This window comes from Mesoplodon mirus (genome assembly GCF_964341445.2).
Source record: "Mesoplodon mirus genome assembly, chromosome: 2".
In the NCBI taxonomy this organism is placed as follows: domain Eukaryota; kingdom Metazoa; phylum Chordata; class Mammalia; order Artiodactyla; family Ziphiidae; genus Mesoplodon; species Mesoplodon mirus.
The window spans coordinates 56980035-57007059 of NC_138977.1; the positions used below are offsets into that span (position 1 = coordinate 56980035).

Consider the following 27025-nt stretch of genomic DNA (forward strand, 5'->3'; position numbering starts at 1 on the left):
ACAATGATCAAAATCAGGAAATTAACATTGACACAATACTATTATCTACTGATCAGAATTCACTATTTGTTCTTAATAATGTAGAGCATATCAAAAGAGAATCTCAGGTTATGAATTTCATTCAGTTGTTCTGTCTGTTTAGTCTTATCAGTCTGACATTTTTCACAGAGTATAGGTCAGTTAGAATGTCTCTTAATTTGGGTTTATTTGATGTTTGCTCATGATTAGATTCACGTTATGCATTTTTAATAAGAATGCCACAGAAGTGAGTTAGTGGGTTTTTTTTCCCCAGTGAATCATATCTGGAGGCACGTGATGTCAGTTTCTTCCATTATTACGATCTTTACACTGAAAACTTGGTTAATGTGGCATCTGCCAGGTTTCTCCTAAGTTACTCTTTTACCTTTTGCAGTTAATATCTCCTGTGGAGATACTTTAAAACTGTGTAAGCATTCTGTTACTTCTCATTGGTTTTTAGTATCCATCCATGTTTCTTGTCTGATGTAATTATGATGGACTCCATTTTAAGCTAAACATTTTATTTTGTATTTTGTTACCTTTAAGGCATCTTGACTTTCCTTTGGGCATAGAAATGGCACATAATTTAAGTTTTAGAGATTAAATGAATAAAACTTTTAAGTAATAATGAAAAATGCCTATAACTATTTAATGTCCTCTTGCACAGTGTAGCCAAATGGTTAATTTTGGTTGAGAAAGTTGGACTCAGGTCACTGTATGATAAAATGGGTATAGTAAGGATCTGGGATGTTGAAAAAATGCAGGTATGAGGATGATGAAGCTAACTAGGCCTAGAATTCCAAGAGAATGTGACTTAGACTTCATTCCTTCTTTATCTAGGCAACCCTATCTTACCAAGAACTCAATACAAAAGAAAGAAGCCTAACTCAGAGGAACTCAATGGAGACAAAGTAAAATAGAAGATAACCAGTTAAGCAGTGACAGCCTACTCCCTTAGTCTAGGACAAAGTAACATTAAAGACAAGAAAAAAGATTTGTTTATGAGCCAGATAGGAAACAAATTACATTAAACATCTTTCAGGGTGTATATAAGTAACAAAACTCACAAAATTAATTCCAGGTGACCTTTATAGGTTATCAGAATAACAGCAAAAGCATACTAAAATCCTGTGTACAATTAGTGATCTGAGACAGACATCAAAGTGTAGTCAAAACTTTGTTGAGGGGCTTCCCTGGTGGCGCAGTGGTTGGGAGTCCGCCTGCCGATGCAGGGGACACGGGTTCGTGCCCCGGTCCGGGAGGATCCCACATGCTGCGGAGCGGCTGGGCCCGTGGGCCATGGCCGCTGGGCCTGCGCGTCCGGAGCCTGTGCTCCACAACGAGAGAGGCCACAACAGTGAGAGGCCCGCGTACCGCAACAACAAAAAAAATAAATAAAATAAAGCAAGCAGAATATTGGGCCTCCCTGGTGGCGCAGTGGTTGAGAGTCCGCCTGCCGATGCAGGGGATACGGGTCCGTGCCCCGGTCTGGGAGGATCCCATATGCCGCGGAGCGGCTGGGCCCGTGAGCCATGGCCGCTGGGCCTGTGCGTCCGGAGCCTGTGCTCCGCAACGGGAGAGGCCACAACAGTGAGAGGCCCGGCCACAACAGTGAGAGGCCCGCGTACAGCAAAAAAAAAAAAAAAACTTTGTTGAGGAAGAAAATGCAAACATCAGTATGATTTAAAAGGAAATCCAATGAACTCATTTAAAAATAGTTTTAAATTACAAAAAACAAAGAATCATCTTGAAAGGAATTCAAACAGAAGTGTATGAAGGAAAGGAAAACTGTTCTCCTTTATACTCATTGTCCCTCCCTTCGTTCATCCTCCTTATTCTCACATTTGAGGGGTATAACCTCTTAGTAGTTTTGTGGGTATTCTTCCAGATTAAGTCTGTATACATACCAGAGTAGCTATAGTTACATATATGTCGTGTATATATACAACTGCATCAACTCATTGTTTTTAAACAACGGCCTTATTTTTTGAAATGTACTTTATATATGGTGAAATATCCAGGTCTTAAATATATTACTCAACCAGTTTCAATGAATGGCCAGAAAGACATCAATCTTTTCTGTCATCTCAGCCCCTCTTCCTAGTCAACCTGCTCCCCCGCCAAGCAACTACTGATTAGATTTCTATCACTTTAGGTTGGTTTTGCCTTTTCTGTAATTTTTTACATATGGAATTTTATAGAATATACTTTTGGGGGGGTATTCGGCTTCTTTGACTCAGGACTAGGTAGGTAGATGGTTTTGAACATCCTTAGTTTTTTATTTTTTTTTATTTTTAGCTGCATTGGGTCTTTGTTGCTGTGTGCAGTCTTTCTCTGGTGGTGGCGAGCAGGGGAAACTCTTCGTTGTGGCGTGCTGGCTTCTCATTGTGGTGGCTTCTCTTGTTGCAGAGCACAGGCTCTAGGCACGTGGGCTTCAGTAGTTGTGGTACACAGGCTCAATAGTTGTGGCTCGCGGGCTCTAGAGCACAGGCTCAGTAGTTGTGACGCATGGGCTTAGTTGCTCCACGGCATGTGGGATCTTCCCAGACCAGGGCTTGAACCCGTGTCCCCTGCATTGGCAGGTGGATTCTTTACCACTGTACCACCAGGGTAGCCCCATCCTTAGTTTTTGTTTTTGTTCGTTTTTTTTAATAGCCTTAGTGAGATATAATTTATACTACCCAATTCACTTATTTAAAGTATACAATTCAGTGGCTTTTAGTATATTCACAGTCATGCATGGATCACCACAATCAATTTTAGAACATTTTCATTATCCCCCAAAATAACCTATTTCATAGAAATAGGATCATATAATACATGGTACTTTGTTAAGAGGTTTTTTTCATTTAACATAATGTTTTCAAGATTCATCCATGTTGTAGCATGTATCCTTCCTTCCTTCTTTCCTTCATTCCTTCCTTCTTTCCTGAATAATATTCCATTGTATGTATACAGCACATTTTACTTACCCAATCACCATTTGATGGCCATTTGGGGTGTTTCCACTTTTTGGCTGTTGTGAATACAGCACATTTTACTTACTCAATCACCATTTGATGGCCATTTGGGGTGTTTCCACTTTTTGGCTCTTGTGAATAATGCTGATATAGTCATTAACATACAAGTTTTTTTGCATAGACATGTTTTACTTTCTCTTGGGTATACGCCTAGGAGTGGATTGCTGGGCCATATATTAACTCTGTGTTTAACTCTTAGAGGAATTGCCAGTGTATGAGAGGTCCAATTTCTCTACATTCTGACCAACACATTCTTATACAAGTGCTTTTTCTGGGTGTGAACATATATTTTTCATTTATCTTGGATAAATAGGAATTGAATTGCCTGTAGGGTAGGTGTATGTTTAATATTTTAACAATCTTCCAGTGAAAATAAGGGAATATTAGTTGCTCCACATCTTCTCCAACATTTGGTGTGTCAATTGTTTCATTTAGTCATTCTAATGATAGCTTTGTTCTTGTTCATTGTTACCCATTAAATGGCTCTATAATAACTGCTTTAACTTATTTTTGGATAATATTCTCTACATTACCTGAAATAGTAGCATTATCAATTACAATAACATTTTCAGGAAAATACTACTGTTCAGGAGAATTAATTGGCTTCTAGTTTTTCATCATTATAGTTATTGCTAAAGTAAACATACTTGACTGAACACAGATTTCTGGAAAATGTTATATAATCTATGAGCATGTCATATAACATTAAGCCTGTAATAACAATATGAAGAAGAATAAAGTTAAAAGTGAGGTGAGATTTTTTGTTTTATTCTAAGGGTTTGTGTTTAATTTTGGTAACTGTAGAGAGGAAACAGAATTTATCTTGTAGTTTGCCATTTATTTGCCTTTAATCTTTAGATTAAAGCATAGATGGAACATAGAGAAGAGGAATTAAAGTTCAGGATGTTTCATGATAGGATAAAAACTTCATACTTGGACCAATGTTGACGTCTGATGGGAAAAAGAAAAAACAAAACAAAGCAAAACAAAACCTCATACTTTGTCTAAAAAGAGTTCAGATTTCTAATTAAGGTAGATTACATCCTATAATACTGACAGTAGTTGGAAATAAGAGCACCTAAATACCATCGGTGAGGTTTATGATGTCATGGAGAACAAAGGAGGTGCCCGGAAGTTTAAAATAAAGGAAAAAACTTACTAAGTGGTCAGCCTCTATAATAATTTGAAAAACATACATTATTATAAGATATCTTTTTTTTCATATGAATTTGGAAAGGTAAAGGAACACAATTAGCAAATAAGGAAAATGTGAGTTGAAATGGGACAGTCTTGGAACTCTGTGAGAAAATAAATTGGTACTGTCTTTCTGGAGAGCAGTTTGGATAGTTTTGAAAGTGTGAGTGCCTACTTCAGTCTAAAGAAAGGAAGAGAGCTTCAACAATGTATTTTTTTAATTTAACATCTTTATTGGAGTATAATTGCTTTACAATGGTGTGTTAGTTTCTGCTTTATAACAAGGTGAATCAGCTATACATATACATATGTTCCCATATATCTTCCCTCTTGCGTCTCCCTCCCTCCCAGCCTCCCTAGCCCACCCCTCTAGGTGGACACAAAGCACAGAGCTGATCTCCCTGTGCTATGCGGCCGCTTCCCACTAGCTATCTATTTTACGTTTGGTAGTGTATACATGTCCATGCCACTCTCTCACTTTGTCATAGCTTACCCTTCCCCCTCCCCATATCCTCAAGTCCATTCTCTAGTAGGTCTGTGTCTTTATTCCCATCTTACCCCTAGGTTCTTCATGACCTTTCTTTTTTTTTCTTAGATTCCATATATATGTGTTAGCATACGGTATTTGTTTTTCTGTTTCTGACTTACTTCACTCTGTATGACAGACTCTAGGTCCATCCACCTCACTACAAATAACTCAATTTTGTTTCTTTTTATGGCTGAGTAATATTCCATTCAACAATGTATTTTTCAAGTGAAAAAAATTAGGTTACAAAATGACATGGTATAGATCTCATTTTTGTTTTAAAAATATAGTGCATCGAATATAATATATTTATATACATAAAAAGGAATCTGGCAGACTACATACTAGTTTTTCCTGGGTAGATGATATGGAGTCTTTCCTCTGGTTTTCCTTATCTATGTCTGCTGGGTTTTGTTTGTTTGTTTTCTGTTCTGAGAATGTAATAAAGGCAAATAAATTTCCAATTAAAATTTAAAAACACAAACCCTAGGAAATATAAAAAAGAGGGGATATATGTGTATGTATAGCTGATTCACTTTGCTGTACAGCAGAAACTAACACAACATTGTAAAGCAACTATACACCAATAAAAATTAAAAAACAAAAAAATCCCCCAAAAACAAAAACACAAACCCTAATATTATGATTAAAAAGCAGAGTGATCAGCACAGTGAACATTGTGAAAACTATTCCCTCTGTGTGAAAATTCCAGTTAAGCTTTGAGAGGGGACAGGGGTCTTTGGGAAAGGGGAATGGGCTCTAGACTATAATAGGTATATATTTTTTGACTTTTTATTTGGATATCATTTTTAATTTATAAAAACATTGCAAAACTAGTACAAGAATTTCATTTTACCCTTTACCCAATATTCCCAAATGTTAACATCTTATATCACCATAGTTCTGTGATCAAAACCATATCATTGGACTTCCCTGGCCGTCCAGTGGTTAGGGCTCCGTGCTTCCACTGCAGGGGGCATGGGTTTGATCGCTGGCCGGGGAATGAAGATCCCGCATGCCGGGCAGCATGACCAAAAAACCCAAAAACAAACTAGGTCATTAACATTGACACAATACTACTACCAATTCTAAAGACCTATTTCAAATTTGGCCAATTTCCCCACTAATGTTCTTTTTTCAGTGCAGGATTTAATTTTGATCCCTCATTGCATTTAGTTGTCAGGTCTCTTTAGTCTCCAAACTGTAGTAGTTCCTCAGTATTTTGAAGTTTTTTATGACTTTGGCACTTTTGAAGAATTCTGGTCAGTTGTTGTGTAGAATGTTCCTCAAGTTGGGTTTGTTTGATGCTCCCTCATGATTAAATTTAGGATATGTACTTTTGGCAAAAATCTACAGAAGCAGTGTACCTTTCTCAGATATCTTATCAGGTCTCATATTTGAGTTAACATCGTTCACTTGCCTTAACTGCAAATATCCTGTTTTCCATCATGTTTTTACCCACTAATTTTAGCATCCATAGGTAATTCTTTTTCTTTCTTTCTTATTTTCTTTCTTTTTCTTTCTTCCTTCCTTCCTTTCTTCCTTCCTTCCTTCCTTCCTTTCTTTCTTTTTTTCTTTCCTTTTCTTTCTTTCTTTCTTTCTTTCTTTCTTTCTTTCTTTCTTTCTTTCTTTCTTTCCTTCTTCCCTCTCTCCCTCCCTCCCTTCCTTCTTTCTTTCTTTCCTTCCTTATTTCTTTCTTTCTAGCTGTGCCGAGTGGTATGCGGGATCTTAGTTCCCTGACCAGGGATGGAACCCATGCCCCTGAATTGGGAGCTCAGAGTCTTAACCACTGGACCACCAAGGAAGTGCCCCATGGATAATTATTGCCTCCAACAATTATTAATGTTGTGCTTACCAAGTGGTCATTTTCTATTTCCATCATTCCTCTCCATCTTTGCAGTGGGAATTCCACTGCAAAAAAGCACTGTCCCTCTTCTCCAACTTATTTATTCATTCAATTATTTATTACATCAATATGGACTCACACTGTTTATTTTATTCTGTGGAGTATAATCCATCACTGCTAGATAAATGAAGGATTAAGGGAGACTTGCCCTGTTGGGTTCCAAGGAAAAAGTAGGACAGATGGGTGAGGGGTGGGACAAAATAGCACACTGGACTGTTTGCAGGTAGTTTCTTGTTACTTTGAGTACTTAAGCAGAGGTTGATGGATTGCTTAACAGAGGTAATTCAGAGATAGTTCATGCCTGGCATCACTCCATGCCCTTGAAGGTCTCTTCTAACCTTGAGATCCTCTCAGCAGCTTAAGCAGAAAACACAGATGGCCACTTTATAACTTACTTAGCCACTAAGCTTGTGCAGTAAGGGTTTTATATCAGAGCATGTTTAGCCCCTGGTGTATCTGTCCCATAATTAATAAAACCCAGCCGGCACCACAGGCAAAGGGTAAGGTGTGTAGAACTTCAATGTAAATAATCTAAAAATGCCAGACCTGACAGATTCCACTATTTTTTGTAGCTCAGTTCTCACTTCTTAGAACTAAACATTATGATGTGTAAGTTTAGCTCAAGGTGACTTCTTCTTGGGATGTGTAAAGGAGATTATTGCATTTGCTGGTATAGTTGTGTTTCCTAGTACTGAGTACATTGCTTTATGATTTGTTGTCTAATGCCACTTCAAATCCTTTTTCATCACTTCTTCAGAATTTCAGCTTTGGATTTATTCCCCTCCAGACATTTCCATATTTATCAGATGAATTCTATACTGGTCTTTATTTCCATGATACTTCCTTGAAGCAACATAATTATTTTAACAAAATTATTTTTCTTATTTTGTATTTATTTATTTATTTTACTAAAATCAAACTTTATTTTGATTGAAACATTTTTTAAAATTATTTTTTTCCATTCTTCATTGAGGTATAATTGACACATAACACTATATAAGGTTAAGGTGTACACTGTGATGATTTGATATATGTCTTTTTTTTTTTTAATTTATGGCTGTGTTGGGTCTTCCTTGCTGTGCGTGGGCTTTCTGTAGTTGTGTTGAGTGGGAGCTACTCTTTGTTGTGGTGTGCAGGCCTCTCATTGCGGTGGCTTCTCTTGCTGTGGAGCACGGGCTCTAGGTGTGCAGGCTTCAGTAGTTGTGGCTCCCGGGCTCTAGAGCACAGGCTCAGTAGTTGTGGCACATGGTCTTAGTTGTTCCACGGCATGTGGGATCTTGCCAGAGCAGGGCTCCAACCCATGTCTCCTGCATTGGCAGGCAGATTCTTAACCACTGCGCCTCCAGGGAATTCCTTGATATATGTGTATGTTGTGAAATGATGATCACATTTTTATGTTCTTTTGGAATGTCACTGAAATTTTCTTCCCTTTTAGTAGCTTGTAGCATTAGTCTCATTTATTACTGGCCCAAATTTTGCTCTTTGCTGTGTTTTTAAATTAATTGTTAGTTAAAAGGTCTTAGATATTATTTGAATCTCTACTAGCCAAGTACTGCTCACTCCTGGCAAGGGTCCTTTGTTTACCATATTTAATCCAGCTTTTAGTCCCTCTGATTGCTCATCCCCAAGCTTATTGGTTTGAATCAGTTTTACAAGTAAAATACCAAGAGACCTTGTTGGAATTGCTTCATTATCAATGCCCAAATGTATAACATCTGCTGGGGTATTTTCGTGCCTGGAGTCTTGTGTTCTCAAAACTCTTATTAGTTTCCACGGTTGTCATCTCATTTGTTAGCAAGCATCAATGTGGTTTAAGAACAGGCCACAAAAGTCTAGCTCGCAGCTTTCCAGAGAGGTGCAGAATAGAGGTGATTTAGGGTCAGGTTGTAACTCTGTAATTTTTAAAAGAGAGGTGAGAAAAATTCAGTGTTAGCAAAAAGCCCACAGTGTTCACAGACTAGGAAACCATTTTGTTGCTATTTTTGTTTATTTTTATTAAAAGCCTTACACTCAGCTGTCAGTCGTTACAACCAAATTCAGTGTATGATATTAAAATTCAATGATATCCTATTTTATTGTATAACACCAGTCTTTTGGGAACTGTGAAATTCAGAATCTTCTTTCTGATTTATGACTTTATTCTTGTCTTCCTTTTCCTTTATTTGATTTATATTCCATGATGTTTAAGATGTTTATGAGGAATTAAAAAGTAATGGAGGCCCAGATTTGAATTTGTCTGTTTATAATTGTTAAAGAAATACTTAAAAGGAAGGGGGAAAATGCAGTGCCCTCCTCTGTATGATTATAATGATTTCTAACTTTTTTTTATTTTTGGTAATGCCTACGTTTTTGTAATGCCTTCATTTTCATCTGTGGCATTTTGTTTGCATTATGAAGTACATGAAACAATAGTGGCAATTCATGTGCTGGTGTTTTATTTCAAATAATGTGAGTCCAAGCAGATGATATTCTAGACACTTATTAAGTATCTTTTCCTTTAATTGTAAATTTATTTGTTGTGGACTATTAGCCTCCTCCAACTCACCCAGGTGGACAGTATTAACAGTTGTCTAATATTCTTTCAGATCTTTTAAAAAAAATTATTTATTTATTTATTTGGTTGTGCTGGGTCTTAGTCGCGCAGGCAGGCTCCTTAGTTGCGGCTCATGAGCTCCTTAGTTGCAGCATGTGGGCTCCTTAGTTGTGACATGTGAACTCTTAGTTGTGGCATGCATGTGCAATCTAGTTCCCTGACCAGGGATCAAACCCAGGCCCCCCTATATTGGGAGCTTGGAATCTTAACCACTGTGCCACCAGGGAGGTCCCTTTCAGATCTCCTTTGTTACATATAAAAGTACATAAAGAGAATGGTATCGTACTATAATATATTTTGCCATATACTTTTTAAAACTTTTTTTTAGTTCTGAAATAATACATACAGAGTGTGTGTAAGATGTTTGTGTAGTTCAGAATTATTACAGGCACACTCAATCACCAGTCAAGTGGTTAAGGAACAGAATATTGCCAATACTGCAACCATCTGTGCATATCCTTCTACCATCTCATCATCCTACCAACCCCCAAGAGGAAGTTTCTCTCCTGCCCTTAGGATAATCATTTCTTTGTTCTTCTATATAAAGTTTTATCATTCCTGAATTCATCTTCGATAGTATAGTTCTTAAGGGTAAATTTCTATAGGATAAATACCTAGGAGGGAGATGGGCATGTAGTTAAAAAAATTTTTTTTTTCTCTTGCATAAAATTTTTATTTTTTTCTCATTACAAAAACAATCATGTTTATTATAAAGTTATTTGACATCATTGTACAAATTAAACACTACAGAAATGTATGGTATAAAAAAATGAAAGTAACCAGTAACTAATCCCATACCAAATAATATACATTTGGTTTATGTTCCTATGACTACACTAACATTTATTATTATTTTATAAAAATTAGATTGTATTATATTACTTCCTTGAGGCTTCATTCTTTTCATATTAATTTTATGTACTTCTTTTCGGGTCCCGGTAAGTAGATTTCTATCATAATTTTAATAGATTGAGAAATATGGATTTAAGAGTACTATTTAAAGACATAAAGGGAATCAGTCATAAAATTAAAGTAGAGTGTATGTCTTTTAAATTAATAGAGGAAAAGAGAAAAAAAAAGAAAAGTAACCCATTTAGCAAAAAACCTGCCTGCACCAAACATGTATTATTACAATAAATGCTTATGAAATATAGTCCCCATCTAAAAGAAATGCCACAGATTGTATAAATAAAACAAAATCTAAATTAAATGATATATTGTCCACAAGAGACACTCCTAAAAGCAATGTGAATTGAAACACAGAGGATGGGCAAAAAATATTCCAGAGAAATGTAAACAAAAATAGAATATACTTCTAGGTGTAAATTGAAAATTTTTGATAATTATTGCCCTCTAAATTTAAACTTGAGCCAAGAGCATCAAGTTTATCACCTCTAAATATTATCAATCTTTATTCTTTGTCAGTCTGACATTTTTAAGTGATTACATTATTTTCATTTTAAGATTATTACTGAGATTTTTTTTCAGCCTTATTGAGGTATAATTGACAAATAGAGGGAATTCCCTGGTGGTCCAGTGGTTAGGACTCTGTGTTTCCACTGCCGGGGGCGCAGGTTCAATCCTTGGTCAGTGAACTAGGATCCCACAAGCCAAGCAGCTGGGCCAAAAATAAATTGACAGATAGATTTGTAAGCTATTTAAAGTGAACATTGTGAAAATATTCCCTCCATTGAGTTAATTAGCACATCCATAACCTCACAGATTTACCTTTCTTAGTGAGAACATTTAAGTTCTACTGTCTTAGCAAATTTCAATTATACGGTACAGTGTTATCAACTAGAGTTACCATTGTTATGCATTAGAACCTCAGACCTTATTCATCATATAACTGAAAGTTTGCACCCTTTTACCAACCGCTCCCTATTTCCCTCACCGCCCCCAGCTCCTGGCAATCACTTTTTTACTCTCTGTTTCTGTGAGTTTGCCTTTTTTGTTGTTGTTTTTTTTAGATTTCACATATATGTGATACCATGCAATATTTATCTTTCTCTGTCTAATGTATTTCACTTAGCATAATGACATTAGGTTGATCCATGTTGTTGCAAATGACAGGATTTCCTTCTTTTTAAAGACGATAAAATCCCATTGTATATATATCCCACATTTTCTTTACCCAGTACCCATTCATCAGTGGACAGACACTTAGGTTGTTTCCTTACCTTGGCTATTGTAAAGAATGCTGCTACTTCATTTGAGGCTCTATCTCATTGTGGTTTTTGTTTTTTTTTTTTGTTTTTTTTTTTGGCTGTGTTGGGTCTTTGTTGCTGCACATGGGCTTTCTCTAGTTGCAGTGAGAGGGGCTACTCTTCATCGCACGGGCTTCTCGTTCTGGTGGCTTCTGTTGTTGAGCACGGGCTCTAGGCGCATGGGTTTCAGTAGTTGCAGCTCGAGGGCTCTAGAGCGCAGGCTCAGTAGTTGTGGCACACGGGGCTTAGTTGCTTTGCGGCATGTGGGATCTTCCCGGAGCAGGGCTCAAACCCGTGTCCCCTGCATTGGCAGGTGGATTCTTAACCACTGCGCCACCAGGGATGTCCTCATTGTGGTTTTGATTTGTATTTCCTTGATGATTAATGATGATTAGCACATTTTCATGTACCTGTTGGCCATCTGTATGTCTTCTTGGGAAAAATGTCTATTTAGATCCTTAATTTTTATTTCTTTATTATTAATGGGAGGAAACTTTTTTTTCATAGAAAGTTTATTAATACTGAAATTTGGTAGATGTGGTTTTCTGAATTTTATTTCAATTTTTTGTGTAGTTAGAATTTTTTCAACCTTTATAATAAAGGTAACAGATGCTGGTTGAAAAAAATAATAAAATAACAAAGTGCTGAAAGATAAATGTTCTCTGTTTTCTTTGTACCCTCCTCTCTATCTCATACTTCACAGCAGTAACCTCATGACTAGGTTATGTATTTTTTCAGATGTTTTAAATCTACACTTACATAGATACCTCTGTCCAGCACTCCCCACATACACATGGAGGACTGTATCACATGTAATTTTTCAGCTGTTCTTTTAATGCTATGTTTTGAACCTTTTGCCATATCAGTGCATGCTATTTTAATGGCTACCTAGAATTCCATTGTATAGACATATCATACCGTACTTCATTCACCCAGTCCTGTATTCTTTTGAAATATTTCTTATGACACATCTCAATCAAGCCTTACATAAATATTCTCATATTTTTTTACTTTTAGTAAAGAAAAATCTAAAAATATTTTAAAATTATTACTTTTAATAAAAAGGGAAAGATAAAGAGAATTTCCATCATTGTAAATTATCTACAGGAATAAGAGGAAAAAAGGACAACTCATGATGGGAATTTTGATTAGTGTGTAGTACCTATAAGCTTCATGACTCTGCCTGTAAGTGCTTATCTTGGTTTCTCTTCCTGACTTTCCAAAACTGAGTCATTCATTAATAGAGGAATTAGATGGAAAAAGACCAGAGCTGTGGTTAAGAAGAAGGGTGTTGTATCCAGACTCAGTGGTGGGTGACAAAGTTGATGCTAGATCCTGGAGACTGTTTTGCAAGAGGCAAGAAAAGAGTAGAACAAGTGCATCTAAAATAGCTTTTCCTAACCAATCCTGCTATTTAATGTGTCTGGTTCCAAAAGAGCCACATTCTGAAAAGAAGTATTGGAAAAGTTGACATTTAGAAAAGAGAAGGACTCTATTCCTTTATTCTAAAATAATATTTACAAATGCAGAGTTGGCAAATCTCCCCAGATTAAGCCACTGTGCAATACCTGTTTCTTTTTATTTTAAAATCATTTGTGCATTTATTCATATTTTTATTCTTTAAGATAAACATCAAACTTTTTTTAAAAATCTAATTTATATTTATTTATTTATTTATTTGGCTGTGTTGTGTCTTTGTTTGTGCATGCAGGCTTTCTCTAGTTGCGCTACTCTTCGTTGTGGTGCATGGGCTTCTCATCTCTGTGGCTTCTTTTGTTGCAGAGCACGTGCTCTAGGCACACGGGCTTCAGTAATTGTGGCTCACAGGCTCTAGAGCGCAGGCTCAGTAGTTGTGGCACATGGGCTTAGTTGCCCTGCGACATGTGGGATCTTCCTGGACCAGGGCTCGAACCCATGTCCCCTGCATTGACAGGAGCATTCTTAACCACTGTGCCACCAGGTAAGTCCCAACATCCAACTTTTTAAATGAAAATTTTCAAGCGTAAAACAAGTTGAGAGGATAATGCAATGAACACCACAGTACCCATTATCTCAATTCAATAATTGTCTTTTGGTATGTGTATTAACCATTGGAAAGCTATAGGTATCATCCTTAAGGTTAAATCTCTTAAGAACATTGTGCACAATCATACCATACTACCATTTCCTAGTATTATCTAATATCTAGCCTATATTTTGATTTCTTCCCAAAATAAAGCACACGTATTGAGTCTAGAGGACAGCCACCAAGATCTGTCCTCTGGGGACTAAAGTCCAAAATGAGGAGACCGCATTGCAAACAAATGAGTAAGTGCAATCAATTGATGTGATAAATATCTGTGCAGAGATAGTACAGAAGGGAGTGATCAGTTTTATCTGAGTGAAGCAGAAGGATGACTTGATTCTACCAGCTGGGGATTGTTAAGAAATACTTGATTCCACTGGTCACCTTTCCTCTAGTTCTCTGGAGGTGAATTGGTGCTTTAGAGGCAAATTGGATGGGGGAGGGTTGAATGACCAAAGAGCTTTCTATGTTGAAGCTGCTACTTGAGAAAAGATGAAGCTGCTTAAAATAGCCTAGAGGAAGCAGGGCTGGGAGTAGGGCTGGTGTGGGGAATATTGTTGTACAAGATGGTCTGTAAACTTTGGCCAGGGCTAGAACTGGAGGCCTTGCTTTGCTTGCTGGACTGAAAAATGTGAATTTTGCTCTTGGGATTAGTGGTTCCCACTTTCCTTTACCAGGCTACTCTCTGAATCTTTATGGGGTTTTTAGCTTCAGACCTAAGGGAGCCATACAGGGGTTAGTTTAGAATCTGTGGTTTTCTAAAACCCACTTGGGTGATGTTGATGTTTAGCCAGGTGGTGTGGAATACAGCCTAAAACAATGAGATGTGCATTTAAAATGAATTCCATAAGTAACTGCATTGTCTAATTACTTGAAATTTGGATAGGACAACTGAGAAACTGACTTTGTGATTTTATTTTAATTAATTTCAAATTTAAAACTGAAGCAAAGTGAAATATTTTCCCATTAAATACAATTTTATTTTGGTACCACTACATTTTACTTTAACCATTGAATATTTAACACTGAATTGTGATTCATTAACTATAAAATATACACTAAATTTCATAGGTTTTATATAAAAAAGTAAAATATCTGATGATTTTTATAGTAATTCCATGTTGAAATACTGTGTTTGATATAGTGGCTTTAATAGAAATATATTAAAATTTATTTCACATGCTTCTTTGTACCTAAAGAAAATACCTCCTAAAAACTTTAAAATGATTTCTGTAGCCCACGTTGTATTTCCATTGGACAGTGCTTCCTTGGAAGAATATGAAGGTTTGGGAGTGCTACATTCTGGAAGCCAATCCCAATTCTGAGATTAATCTACTAAGGGTACAAGATGAAAGATTAGGTTCTGAAAATGTTTGTTATCTAACACCCATTAGAATGTGAAGCCACGGCAATGAGAAGCTCACGGTGCAGCAACGAAGACCCAATGCAGCCAAAGATAAATAAAAATAATAAAAAAAAAAGAGCTGGTACCTTTTCTCTCCTATTAACCATACCTAGAGCATGTTATGGGAACTCCATAAATGTGTGTTGAATGAATGTACTGAGGCAGGGCAGTAGGAATGGGGAACGCAGGGATAAATGGAAGAGATTTTTAAGTAATAAGATCCATCGAACTTTGTAGCTGAATTTGGGTCTTGAACTAGGAGACTTCTTAGAAGACTCATGGATCATTAGGTGGATTTGGGGGTTAAAGCAGGCCTCAAGGACAAGGTAATTCATTAACTTTTAGATGTGGTTCCTTTTTTTTTTTTAAGGTTACTTTCTTTTTTTAAAAATTTATACATTTTATTTATTCATTTTTGGCTGCATTGGGTCTTAGTTGCGTGCGGGCTTTCTCCAGTTGCAGCGAGCGGGGGCTACTCTTTGTTGTGGTGCATGGGCTTCTTATTGCGGTGGCTTCTCTTGTTGTGGAGCATGGGATCTAGGCCGTCTTCAGTGGTTGTGGCACACGGGCTCAGGAATTGTGGCTCATGGGCTTAGTTGCTCTGCTGCATGTGGGATCTTCCCATACCAGAGTTTGAATCCATGTCCCCTTCAGGCAGATTCTTAACCACTGTGCCACCAAGAAAGCTCCAAGATGTGGTTCAGTTTTAATTGCCAGGTGAAGATGTCCAGTTGGTGGATGACTGAATTTGACATTCAGGAGAAATATCTTGTCTTGTTGTGAGAATTAACAGCAAATAAGCATAGGCTGAAGGGCAAGTATGTGGATAAATGGGCGATTGGAGATGAGGCAAAGGGAGACACTATCGTTTATAAGTGGGCAGAGAAGCCAGCCAGGGAGACTGAAATGATGGGCAGAGAATTGAAGGGAGGATCTTAAGTGAGAAATGGTATCAAAAGATATTCTGCAAGTCCACTGAATTTGGTATTGGACTACACTGGTGAATCTTGGGTAGTTTCAGTGAGGTGGTGGGAGCAGAAGCCTAATTACAATGGGTTGAAGAGTGCAGGATAGATAGGGTGATTGCAATTTGGAGGAGTTCTTTGTAAAATAGGACAGTGAGGTAGGGTGGGAGCTAAATATTTCTGGAGGATTTCGTTTTCTTAAAATAGAAAATATTTAAATTTGTTATAGCCTGTGGGGAAGGAGGTAGATGGGAAAGATTTACAGATCTTTGGCTCCAGAATGTGCTCTGATTTTTCTGTTAGGAGTGTGTAAATACCTCTGTGCATATCATCACCAGCGAAGTGCTGAATAAATACTCAGTATTCTTGACGATTATATTCTTATTCTTAGAAAGTCTAAACTGAAATAGACATATTTTCTTCAAAGGAACACCTTGGAGGAAGGGAGTAGGGACCCAAAGCCACATAGGTGGTGTGGAAAGAACTAAAAGCTGAAACCTGTCTTGGTGCCTTGTAGGATCATGAATTAACTAGTTATCTGATGGCCTTCTGGAGGGAGTTAGGTGAGGCAAGGTCCTTGAATATTATCTTTGATTGAGGGAGCATTCCAGGTGGGGTGACTTGATAGAAACCAAACCCTAATGGAAAACAGGATTACAAATCTCCTAAAATCTTGAGGAGCATTTAAGTGCCATTAACAAACAAAAAAAAAAAAAAAGAGAGAGAGAAAGAAAAAAAAGTGCATATAAACTGCATTTGTAAAGAACTAGTGTGATTGGATTAAATAATCTGTAATTTGTATGTCATTCTTTTGTTTTTTAAATTAATATGGCAATTCATATTGGGGTACTAATTAATACCAAGAAGTTTTCAACGAATTTTAGTCTCCTAGTTATATGAAACTAACAATTTTCTTAACTACTTTAAGTTAATTTCTTTTTTTTTAAACATCTTTATTGGAGTATAATTGCTTTACAATGGTGTGGTAGTTTCTGTTGTATAACAAAGTGAATCAGCTATACATATACATATATCATCATATCTCCTCCCTCTTGCGTCTCCCTCCCTCCCACCCTCCCTATCCCACCCCTCTAGGTGAACACAAAGCACCGAGCTGATTTCCCTGTGCTATACAACTGCTTCCCACCAGCTATCTATTTTACATTCGGTAGTGTATATATATCCATGCCACTCTCTCACTTCGTCCCAGCTTACCCTTCACCCTCCCCGTGTCCTCATGTTCATTCTCTGCCTCTGTGTCTTTATTCCTGTCTTGTCCCTAGTTTCTTTAGAACCTTTTTTTTTTAAGATTACATATACATGTGTTAGCTTACGGTATTTGTTTTTCTCTTTCTGACTTACTTCACTCTGTATGACAGTCTCTAGGTCCATCCACTTCACTACAATTAACTCAATTTCGTTTCTTTTTATGGCTAACATTCCATTGTATATATGTGCCACATCTTGTTTATCCATTCATCTGTCGATGGACACTTAGGTTGATTCCATATCCTGGCTATTGTAAATAGAGCTGCAATGAACAATGTGGTACATGACTCTTTGAATTATGGTTTTCTCAGGGTATATGCCCAGTAGTGGGATTGCTGGGTCGTATGGTAGTTCTATTTTTAGTTTTTTAAGGAACCTCCATACTGTTCTCCATAGTGGCTGTATCCATTTACATTCCCATCAACAGTGCAAGAGGGTTTCCTTTTCTCCACACCCTCTCCAGCATTTATTGTTTGTAGATTTTTTGATGATGGCCATTCTGACCAGTGTGAGGTGATACCTCATTGTAGTTTTGATTTGCATTTCTCTAATGATTAGTGATGTTGAGCATCCTTTCATGTGTTTGTTGGCAGTCTGTATATCTTCTTTGGGGAAATGTCTATTTAGGTCTTCTGCCCATTTTTTGATTGGTTTGTTTGTTTTTTTGATATTGAGCTTCATGAGCTGCTTGTATATTTCAGAGATTAATCCTTTGTCAGTTGATTCATTTGCAAATATTTTCTCCCATTCTGAGAGTTGTCTTTTCATCTTGTTTATGGTTTCCTTTGCTGTGCAAAGCTTTTAAGTTTCATTAGGTCCCATTTGTTTATTTTTGTTTTTATTTCCATTTCTCTAGGAGGTGGGTCAAAAAGGATCTTACTGTGATTTACGTCATAGAGTGTTCCACCTATGTTTTCCTCTAAGAGTTTTATAGTGTCTGGCCTTGCATTTAGGACTTTAATCCATTTTGAGTTTATTTTTGTGTTTCGTGTTAGGGAGTGTTCTAATTTCATTCTTTTACATGTAGCTGTCCAGTTTTCCCAACACCACTTATTGAAGAGGCTGTCTTTTCTCCATTATATAGTTTTGCCTCCTTTATCAAAGATAAGGTGACCATATGTGTGGGGGTTTATCTCTGGTCTTTCTATCCTGTTCCATTGATCTATATTTCTGTTTTTGTGCCAGTACCATACTGTCTTGATTACGGTAGCTTTGTAGTATAGTCTGAAGTCAGGGACCCTGATTCTTCCAGCTGCGTTTTTCTTTCTCAAGATTGCTTTGGCTATTTGGGGTCTTTTGTGTTTCCATACAAATTGTGAAAGTTTTTGTTCTAGTTCTGTGAAAAATGCCATTGGTAGTTTGATAGGGATTGCACTGAGTCTGTAGATTGCTTTGGGTAGTAGAGTCATTTTCACAATGTTGATTGTTCCAATCCAAGAACATGGTATACCTCTCCATCTGTTTGTATCATCTTTAATTACTTTCATCAGTGTCTTACTGATTTCTACATACAGGTCTTTTGTCTCCTTAGGTAGGTTTATTCCTAGATATTTTATTCTTTTTGTTGCAATGGTAAATGGAAGTGTTTCCTTAATTTCTCTTTCAGATTTTTCATCATTAGTGTATAGGAATGCAAGAGATTTCTGTGCATTAATTTTGTATCCTGATGCTTTACCAAATTCATTGATTAGCTCTAGTAGCTTTTGGTAGCATCTTTAGGATTCTCTATGTATAGTATCATGTCATCTACAAACAGTGACAATTTTACTTCTTCTTTTCTGATTTGGATTTCTTTTATTTATTTTTCTTCTCCAATTGCTGTGGCTAGTGCTTCCAAAACTATGTTGAATAATAGTGGTGAGAGTGGCAACCTTGTCTTTTTCCTGATCTTTGTGGAAATGGTTTCAGTTTTTCACAGTTGAGAATGATGTTCGCTGTGGGTTTGTCATATATGGCCTTTATTATGTTGAGGTAAGTTCCCTCTATGCCTACTTTCTGGAGGGTTTTTATCATAAATGGGTGTTGAATTTTGTCAAAAGCTTTTTCTGCATCTATTGAGATGATCATATGGTTTTTCTCCTTAAATTTGTTAATATGGTTTATCACATTGATTGATTTGCATATAGTGAAGAATCCTTGCATTCCTGGGATAAACCTCACTTGATCATGGTGTATGATCCTTTTAATGTGCTATTGGATTCTGTTTGCTAGTATTTTGTTGAGGATTTTTTTTTTTTTTTTTTTTTTTTTTTTTTTTTTGCGGTACGCGGGCCTCTCACTGTTGTGGCCTCTCCCATTGCGGAGCACAGGCTCCGGACACGCAGGCTCAGTGGCCATGGCTCACGGGCCCAGCTGCTCCGTGGCATGTGGGATCTTCCCGGACCGGGGCAGGAACCCGTGTCCCCTGCATCGGCAGGCAGACTCTCAACCACTGCGCCACCAGGGAAGTCCTTTGTTGAGGATTTTTGTATCTTTGTTCATCAGTGATAGTGGCCTGTAGTTTTCTTTTTTTGTGACATCTTTGTCTGGTTTTGGTATCAGGGTGATGGTGGCCTCGTAGAATGAGTTTGGGAGTGTTCTTCCCTCTGCTATATTTTGGAAGAGATTGAGAAGGATAGGTGTTAGCTTTTCTCTCAATGTTTGATAGAATTCACCCGTGAAGCCATCTGGTCCTGGGCTTTTGTTTGTTGGAAGATTTTTAATCACAGTTTCAATTTCAGTGCTTGTGATTGGTCTGTTTATGTTTTCTGTTTCTTCCTGGTTCAGTTTCAGAAGTTTGTGCTTTTCTAAGAACTTGTCCATTTCTTCCAGGTTGTCCATTTTATTGGCATACAGTTGCTTGTAGTAACCTCTCATGGTCCTTTGTATTTTTGCAGTGTCAGAAACTAACAATTTTGAGGAAAAAGTTATGCTAGAAGGTAAAACATCTCAGGGTTATCCAGAAGTAAAGAGGGTTATAAGCCAAGGAACATTTGCGGGAGGAAATAGACAGTGACCTCCGACTGCTTCCTTAAGAAATAGATTCTAAATTGTGTTCCAATTTCACTCCTTCCTGTAATAACTTTGTGTGAACCCAGCGTGCATATACTGAATTTGGAGATTAAGTTATGATATTTTGAATAGCAATGTTTTACTACTACAACTCACAAACAGATGAATAAAAGTAGGCCTAAGATAAAAACAGATACTGTATGTTAATGCATATATATGGAAGTTTAAAAATTCGTACTGATTAACCTAGTGGCAGGGCAGGAATAAAGACACACATGTAGAGAATGGAATTGAGGGCACAGGGAGGGAAGGGGAAGCTGGGATGAAGTGAGAGAGTAGCATTGACATATATACACTACCAAATGTATAATGGGTGGCTAGTGGGAAACTGCTACATAGCACAAGGAGATCAACTTGTTTTGGGAGGACCTAGAGGAATCGGATAGGGAGGGTGGGAGGGAAGCTCAAGAGGGAGGGCATATGGGGATATATGTATACATATAGCTGATTCACTTTGTCATACAGCAGAAACTAAGACAACATTGTAAAGCAATTATAGTCCAATGAAGATGTGAAGAAAAAAAAAAAAGTAGGCCAGTCAGTTCAGAAAGATAATTCCCACAATCTAACAAAGGAAACTTCCATAGGAACTGTGTTGTTCTTTTTAGTTCTAAGCATCTATGGCAATCTTAGTTCAGTAAGCATTAGTAAATATTAGTAAGTAAAGGAATTTGTTTTAAATGTTCATACTTACTTGCTGCTGACAGGATTATTTTTAGGACAGTGCATTTGGTTAAACACTAGGACCTTGTGACTAACACTAGGACCTCTCTAAAGAGACATTTGGTTTGAATTTTGGCTCAGAGCATTGATCTGACTTTGGCTAGTGACTTAACCTTATCAGAACCTTCCTTGTTTGAAGACTGGAGAAGTGAATACTTTTTGTTTTTTTTGGCTGTGCCACACAGCTTGTGGGATCTCAGTTCCCCAACCAAGAATTGAACCTGGCCCCTGGCAGTGAGAGCACCAAGTCCTAAGCACTGTACCGCCAGGAAACTCCTGTAAATACATTTATCTCAGTAGGAAAATTAAATGAGATAATTCATATAAAGTGCTTATAATGATGCCTGGCAATCAGTACATCCTCAATACATAAGTAATAGCTATTAATAAATATTCTTTTCTTAATTGTGGATTTGAGACTGGAATTACTGAGTTTTTGCCATATATTGAAGGACATGTGGAAAAAAAACTACCTAATATGTATTTTTCCCTTAAATAGTTCATTTCTACACATAAGATCCAACACTTATAAATGTGTATAAATAAGTTGTTTGATTTAATCCCCACAAAAAACCTTTTTAGTAAGTGCTATTACTAATCTTGATTTATCTTTTATAAATTTATTTTTTATTGAAGTAGAGTTGAATTACAATGTTCTGTTAATTACTGCTGTACAGCAGAGTGACTCAGTTATACATATATATACATTCGTTTTCATATTCTTTACCATTACAGTTTATCACAAGATATTGAATATAGATAGCTCCCTGTGCTATACAATAGGGATTTATCTTTTTTTAAATAATTTTTAAATCCTGAGAAATTATTATTTTTTTTTTAAATTGAAGTATAGTTGATTTATAATATCGTGTTACTTTTAGGTGTACAGCACGGCAATTCAGGTATATATATATATGTGTGTGTGTGTGTGAATATATATATACCACACACAATTATTCTTTTTCAGATTCTTTTACCTTATAGGTTATTAAAAAATCTTGAGTATAATTCCGTGTGCTATACAGTAGGTCTTTGTTGGTTATCTATTTTATGTATAGTAGTGTGTATAAGTTAATCCCATAGTCTTGATTTATCTTAAGGAAACTGAGGCTCAATGAGCAAGGACTCGCTCTATGCCATGTGGTTGGTAAGTAGTGGGAGAGTCACCAGTTTGATTCCAGTAAAGCTCACATTATTAAAAATATATGAAACAGTTAAGGTACATAAAAAGTGTAAAGAATAATAAGTGGGGACTTCCCTGGAGGTCCAGTGGTTAAAACTCCGTACTTTCAATGCAGGGGGCGTGAGTTTGATCCCTGGCCGGGGAACCGTGATCCCACATGCCGTGAGGTGTGGCCAAAAAAAAAAAAAAAAAAAAAAGCACTGAACATGAGAGTTGGTTATTAACTTTAAGCATGGATAGGATTGTTCATGAAAAGTGCGAAGAACAAAAAGTCAGTGGGTTTTGACTTAGAATCCTCTAAGTAATGGGCTCAGGGGGACACACCCACAACCAAGGGACAGACACACGAGAGTGAGGCTCCAGGGGAGACCTAGATTATAGTTTCAGTTGAGAATCTCCTTGGGGATCCACAAAAGAGCAGGTTAGGTCTATAATATTTAAGGAATGATTGGATTTGGCAGTTGAGAACTCATTTATAACCTTGGGGGATAACTACTTAAGATACTTGAATCAGGAGGGAATTTGATGGGATGATAGCTTGAGGCAGATTTGGGGTCTGACAGGCTTTTTGTTGTTACATGAATTAACCCATTTATTGTAGGCTAGCAATGTTACCAATGGTGGACCTTCCACTGGTCTTACAGTTCCTTCAGTCAGATTTTACCGCGATGGTAGGAGTGGTACTGTAGGTCTAGGCATCACCTGCAAGCTTTTCAGGAACCATGGCGCCAGATCCCCAAAGCTCATCTCTTCATTTTGGTTTTGCCACCAGAGAAGCAAGTGTACTTGGCGTGCTGGCTGATTTCAGTTTTCTTCACCGTATTTCCTGAGGGAGGCAGCATAACGGGCCCGTATTTACCGACAATCCTGACCTTAGCGCTTTTAGCATTGTCACCACAAACTAGGTTCGAGCCCAGAGAGAGGGTTTTTATCTTTTTGACTGGGAATAAATTATACTGACTCTTAGCTCCAGAGGAAGAGGTCTAGGACAAGGTCATCTGTGACTAGAGAGGTTTAGCTCTTAGGTCAGTTTTGTATACATTTGGAACTAATCTGCAATTAACTTTTTTTTTTTTTTTTGCGGTATGCGTGCCTCTCACTGTTGTGGCCTCTCCCGTTGCGGAGCACAGGCTCCGGACGTGGGCTCGCGGGCCTAGCCGCTCCGCGGCATGTGGGATCTTCCCGGACTCGGGCACGAACCCGTGTCCCCTGCATCGGCAGGCGGGCTCTCAACCACTGCGTCACCAGGGAAGCCCCTAACTTGGTTTTTAATTAAATAGAAGTTGTCCCTCCCTTTAGTAACTCTCCTCCTTTGCCCCACCCCCAAGTTAAAGGAATTACTTTGGATACTAAGACCCTGTGGCCAAATGAGGGTGGAGTTTTTGTTTGGGGATAAGAATAAAAACTTTAGAAAAGCTGCCTGGATCTGGTGTCTGGATCTGACTGAGAGAATTGAGAAACATTTGAAGTTTCTGCCATGGCTCCTATTCGGCGCAAGCTTGGAAAAGCCGTAAGGCCGTATGGCAATGAGGTAGGGCAGGTGGGGATGCATGCATGACCTAGTTCCTTAGACTCCCTCTCTCCTGGCTGACCCAGCCCTGCCTTTCTGTGGCCTTTGAACCCCTCACCGGGTGGCTCTAGGCAAACTGGAGAAACAGAGGTCAGAGGCAAAGCTCAGAGAATGTTAGGGCTACAAAACTTGGTCAGGCAGGTATTCCCTTTTTATGCCTAAAAAAAGGAAAAAGAGAGCTTAATGGCTAGGATTCTGGAGTAGGTAATTTCACTGCTATAGGAAAATAAGGTAGCTTTTTGCAGGTCCCCTTTGAAGGAGGATATTTTTGGTGTATGTGTGTTAAATGTTTATTTTAGAATCTCCTTAGGAGGATCTTTGATGAGTAGCTGGTTCATCTTTACTTTTGACTTAAATTTGGTTTTGTTATCAAGCCGTTGTGGTGAGCATTGTATGGTGGTAGGTTGCAGATCAGGGCTGACCTCCATGCTTCTTTTTAGGGAATATGGGCGGCAAAATACAGTATCAGGCATGATTGTGTCATCTTACAGTCAAAATTAATGGAGGCCCCAGCGGTCCCCCCTCAAAATTTTCTCCAAGCTCTCAATTTTCAGGTTGAGAAAGTAGATTTTGAAGGTGTCACTTCTGATTAGGAATAAATGCGCTGTGGGCTGCTCCTCCTGTTCTACATGTTTTTTAAATTGTTTTTTACTCTGAGGGGGTTTATATTGGTGTGGGGGCGTGGTGAAAAAATCTTAGATATTACAAGGTGGCCACAGTACGTAAACAGATACCCACAATATCTGTGGTATTAAGATCTCACGGGGGGCTTCCCTGGTGGCGCAGTGGTTGAGAGTCCGCCTGCCGATGCAGGGGACACGGGTTCATGCCCCGGTCCGGGAAGATCCCACATGCCGAGGAGCGGCTGGGCCCGTGAGCCATGGCCGCTGAGCCTGTGCGTCCGGAGCCTGTGCTCCGCAACAGAAGAGGCCACAACAGTGAGAGGCCCGCGTACCGCAAAAAAAAAAAAAAAAAAAGATCTCACGGGGAGGGCTATTAGGGAAAAAAATGTTTTAAAAGACTCCTGCAGGGACTTTCCTGGCGGTCCAGTGATTAAGACTCAGCGCTTCCACTGCGGGGCGGGAGTGGCCGGGTGGGGTGTTAGATCCCTGGTTGGGGAACTAAGATCCCACATGCCCACGGGGCAGCCAAAAAAATTAAAAAAAACTAAAAGACTCCTGCAGTAAGGGATGAAAAAAAATGAAAAGAAAGTTGAGAAACACACTGATCTACCTGTGTAGTAAAGGTCATAGTCTTGTAGGACCACGTCTCTGAACATGCTTTGAAAGTCTTTATTTTTTCATGTGATCTGGGTACCTGTTTCTTGATACAGGACATGCAGCATGTAAGGAATGTGAGTGTGTGTTGGGAGGAGCTACAGTCAGATCCGGTCCATAGGGCAGGGTCATTTCAGAATAAAATACCCCTTTGCTCAGTGTCATTTGAGCTCCTTCAAGAGTGGGTGTAAGAGTATCCTGATGATAGGAATGTGGAAAAATGACAAGATGGAGGGGGCCTGTGAACTATTGGACCCAGATCTGATCTAAGGAGTTCAACATTCCTGTTAGTTCAGAGTGCGAACAACCTATAATCTTGAAATGGGTATAGAGTGGAAGACAGACAACTAGGGGACTTTTAATCACTTACTGTCTTGTAAACTGTACCCTTGGGCCCTTTTGGAGTAGCAGAGGACCGCAGTGGGACTGGAGGGGGAGGGGGGTTGGAGGAGGAGGAGAAGAGACACAAACAGAGGTGGGTAGGTGGCATGAGTTTGGTGTCCCCAGAGTGTACATGAAATTTGACGGGATAAAACAGCCACTATTCCAATATTCTTGAAACACTTCACTTCAGAGAGTTGGCTTCTCTTTAGAGATAAATGTTAACAATAATAATTTGAGATTCAAGATGGATGTTCAGGAAATACACTATACCGAAGCAGATTAAATGTCAATAATTCTTCATTAAAACAATGTAGTATTTTGGATTAGTGCTCTCAGTGGTGTCATGGAGACAGCTCCTTCCAGCTCACTAGTTGTGTGCATTTCTTCCCAACTCTTGCTCAGGTGGTCACACTGATAGTTTACAATCTACCGTGGTGGGTGTATTTACACCACAAAAATTGGCCAACCCTACAAAACAGGGCTTTCTCCCTACCACTTCCCAAGTTGATTGTTAAACATTTATCAGAATACCACTGAGTACTGTTTCTATAATACAAATGTTGACAGTTGTATGTACCCTTCCTGAAATACCTTAAACAAATATTAGCAAATACATATGTACTCTGCACTCTTCCTTTTGCTCTAATTTGTTTGTAATTTGATACTACATAAACTATTCTGCATTTAGGTTTTTTCACTTAATTGTACCCTAGAAATCTTTCCATAGAGTGCTTTGTCAATTTTGGTTTAATTTTAAAGGAAACATATTAAAAAGTCAAAACAGTGTTTAATCAGATCTGGGTCTAAATAGTTCCCAGGCTCACTTGCTGTTTTCTCACTGTCAGGTATTGCTCCTAAACTCTTCCTATTCAGCATTAGTTTCTTTTGTATTCTTCCATAGTTTCTTTTTTTTTTTTTTTTGGCCGAGTTTTATGGTTTTATTAACACAAACTAAATGTGTACATGAGCTGTCTATTCATTTTCTTCGCTGAGCAACCTGGCGTTGGGATTGGTGATTCTGATGACCAGCTGGGCTGCTCTTTCCACAATTGCTTTTTGGTTCTTGGAGGAGAGGTTGTGAGCAATCTCAGCATAGTAAGCTTTGTTGCACATCAGCCTCACTTCAAGCTCCTTGACCAGGTGGACCAGGAACTTACAGAAGCTGCTGGGCAGCATGTGCTTTGTTTTCTTGTTGCTCCCGTTACTGATGTTGGGCATCAAGATCTGGCCCTTGAATCTCCTGCACACCCTGTTGTCAGTGCCTCTGGGTTTCCACCAGTGCCACCTAGTTTTGACATATTGGTCTGACTGGTGCCGGATGAATTTCTTGGTCCTCTTTTTGATGATCTTGGGCTTCACGGGGGGTCTGAGGGCAGCCATGATGCCGAGTTGGAGACGGCTGCCACCTCTGAAGGCAGTGCTTAGGAAGAGCTGTATTCTTCCAGAGTTTCTTTATGCAAATATGAATGTGTATATTATTTCTTTTTATACAAAAAGAAATATTTCATATACAAGTACTGTATATATATATATATATATATATATATATACATATATATATATATATATTTTTTTTTTTTTTTTTTTGCGGTATGCGGGCCTCTCACTCTTGTGGCCTCTCCCTTTGCGGAGCACAGGCTCCGGACGCGCAGGCTCAGCGGCCATGGCT

General features: G+C 38.2%; 2 protein-coding genes across 5 annotated transcripts in view; one reads left to right on the plus strand and one right to left on the minus strand.

The window, feature by feature from the left end:
* Window positions 1-27025, plus strand: part of TET1 (tet methylcytosine dioxygenase 1) — a 135137-nt gene that overhangs the window by 49519 nt on the left and 58593 nt on the right. The window lies entirely within an intron of this gene.
* On the minus strand, window positions 26329-26759 carry LOC309795970 (large ribosomal subunit protein eL32-like; the record flags this gene model as incomplete). The annotated part of the gene is made up of 1 exon (XM_082608795.1): window positions 26329-26759. Exon 1 carries the CDS (start codon window positions 26734-26736, stop codon window positions 26329-26331), a length of 408 nt encoding a protein of 135 aa, XP_082464921.1. The 5' UTR covers window positions 26737-26759.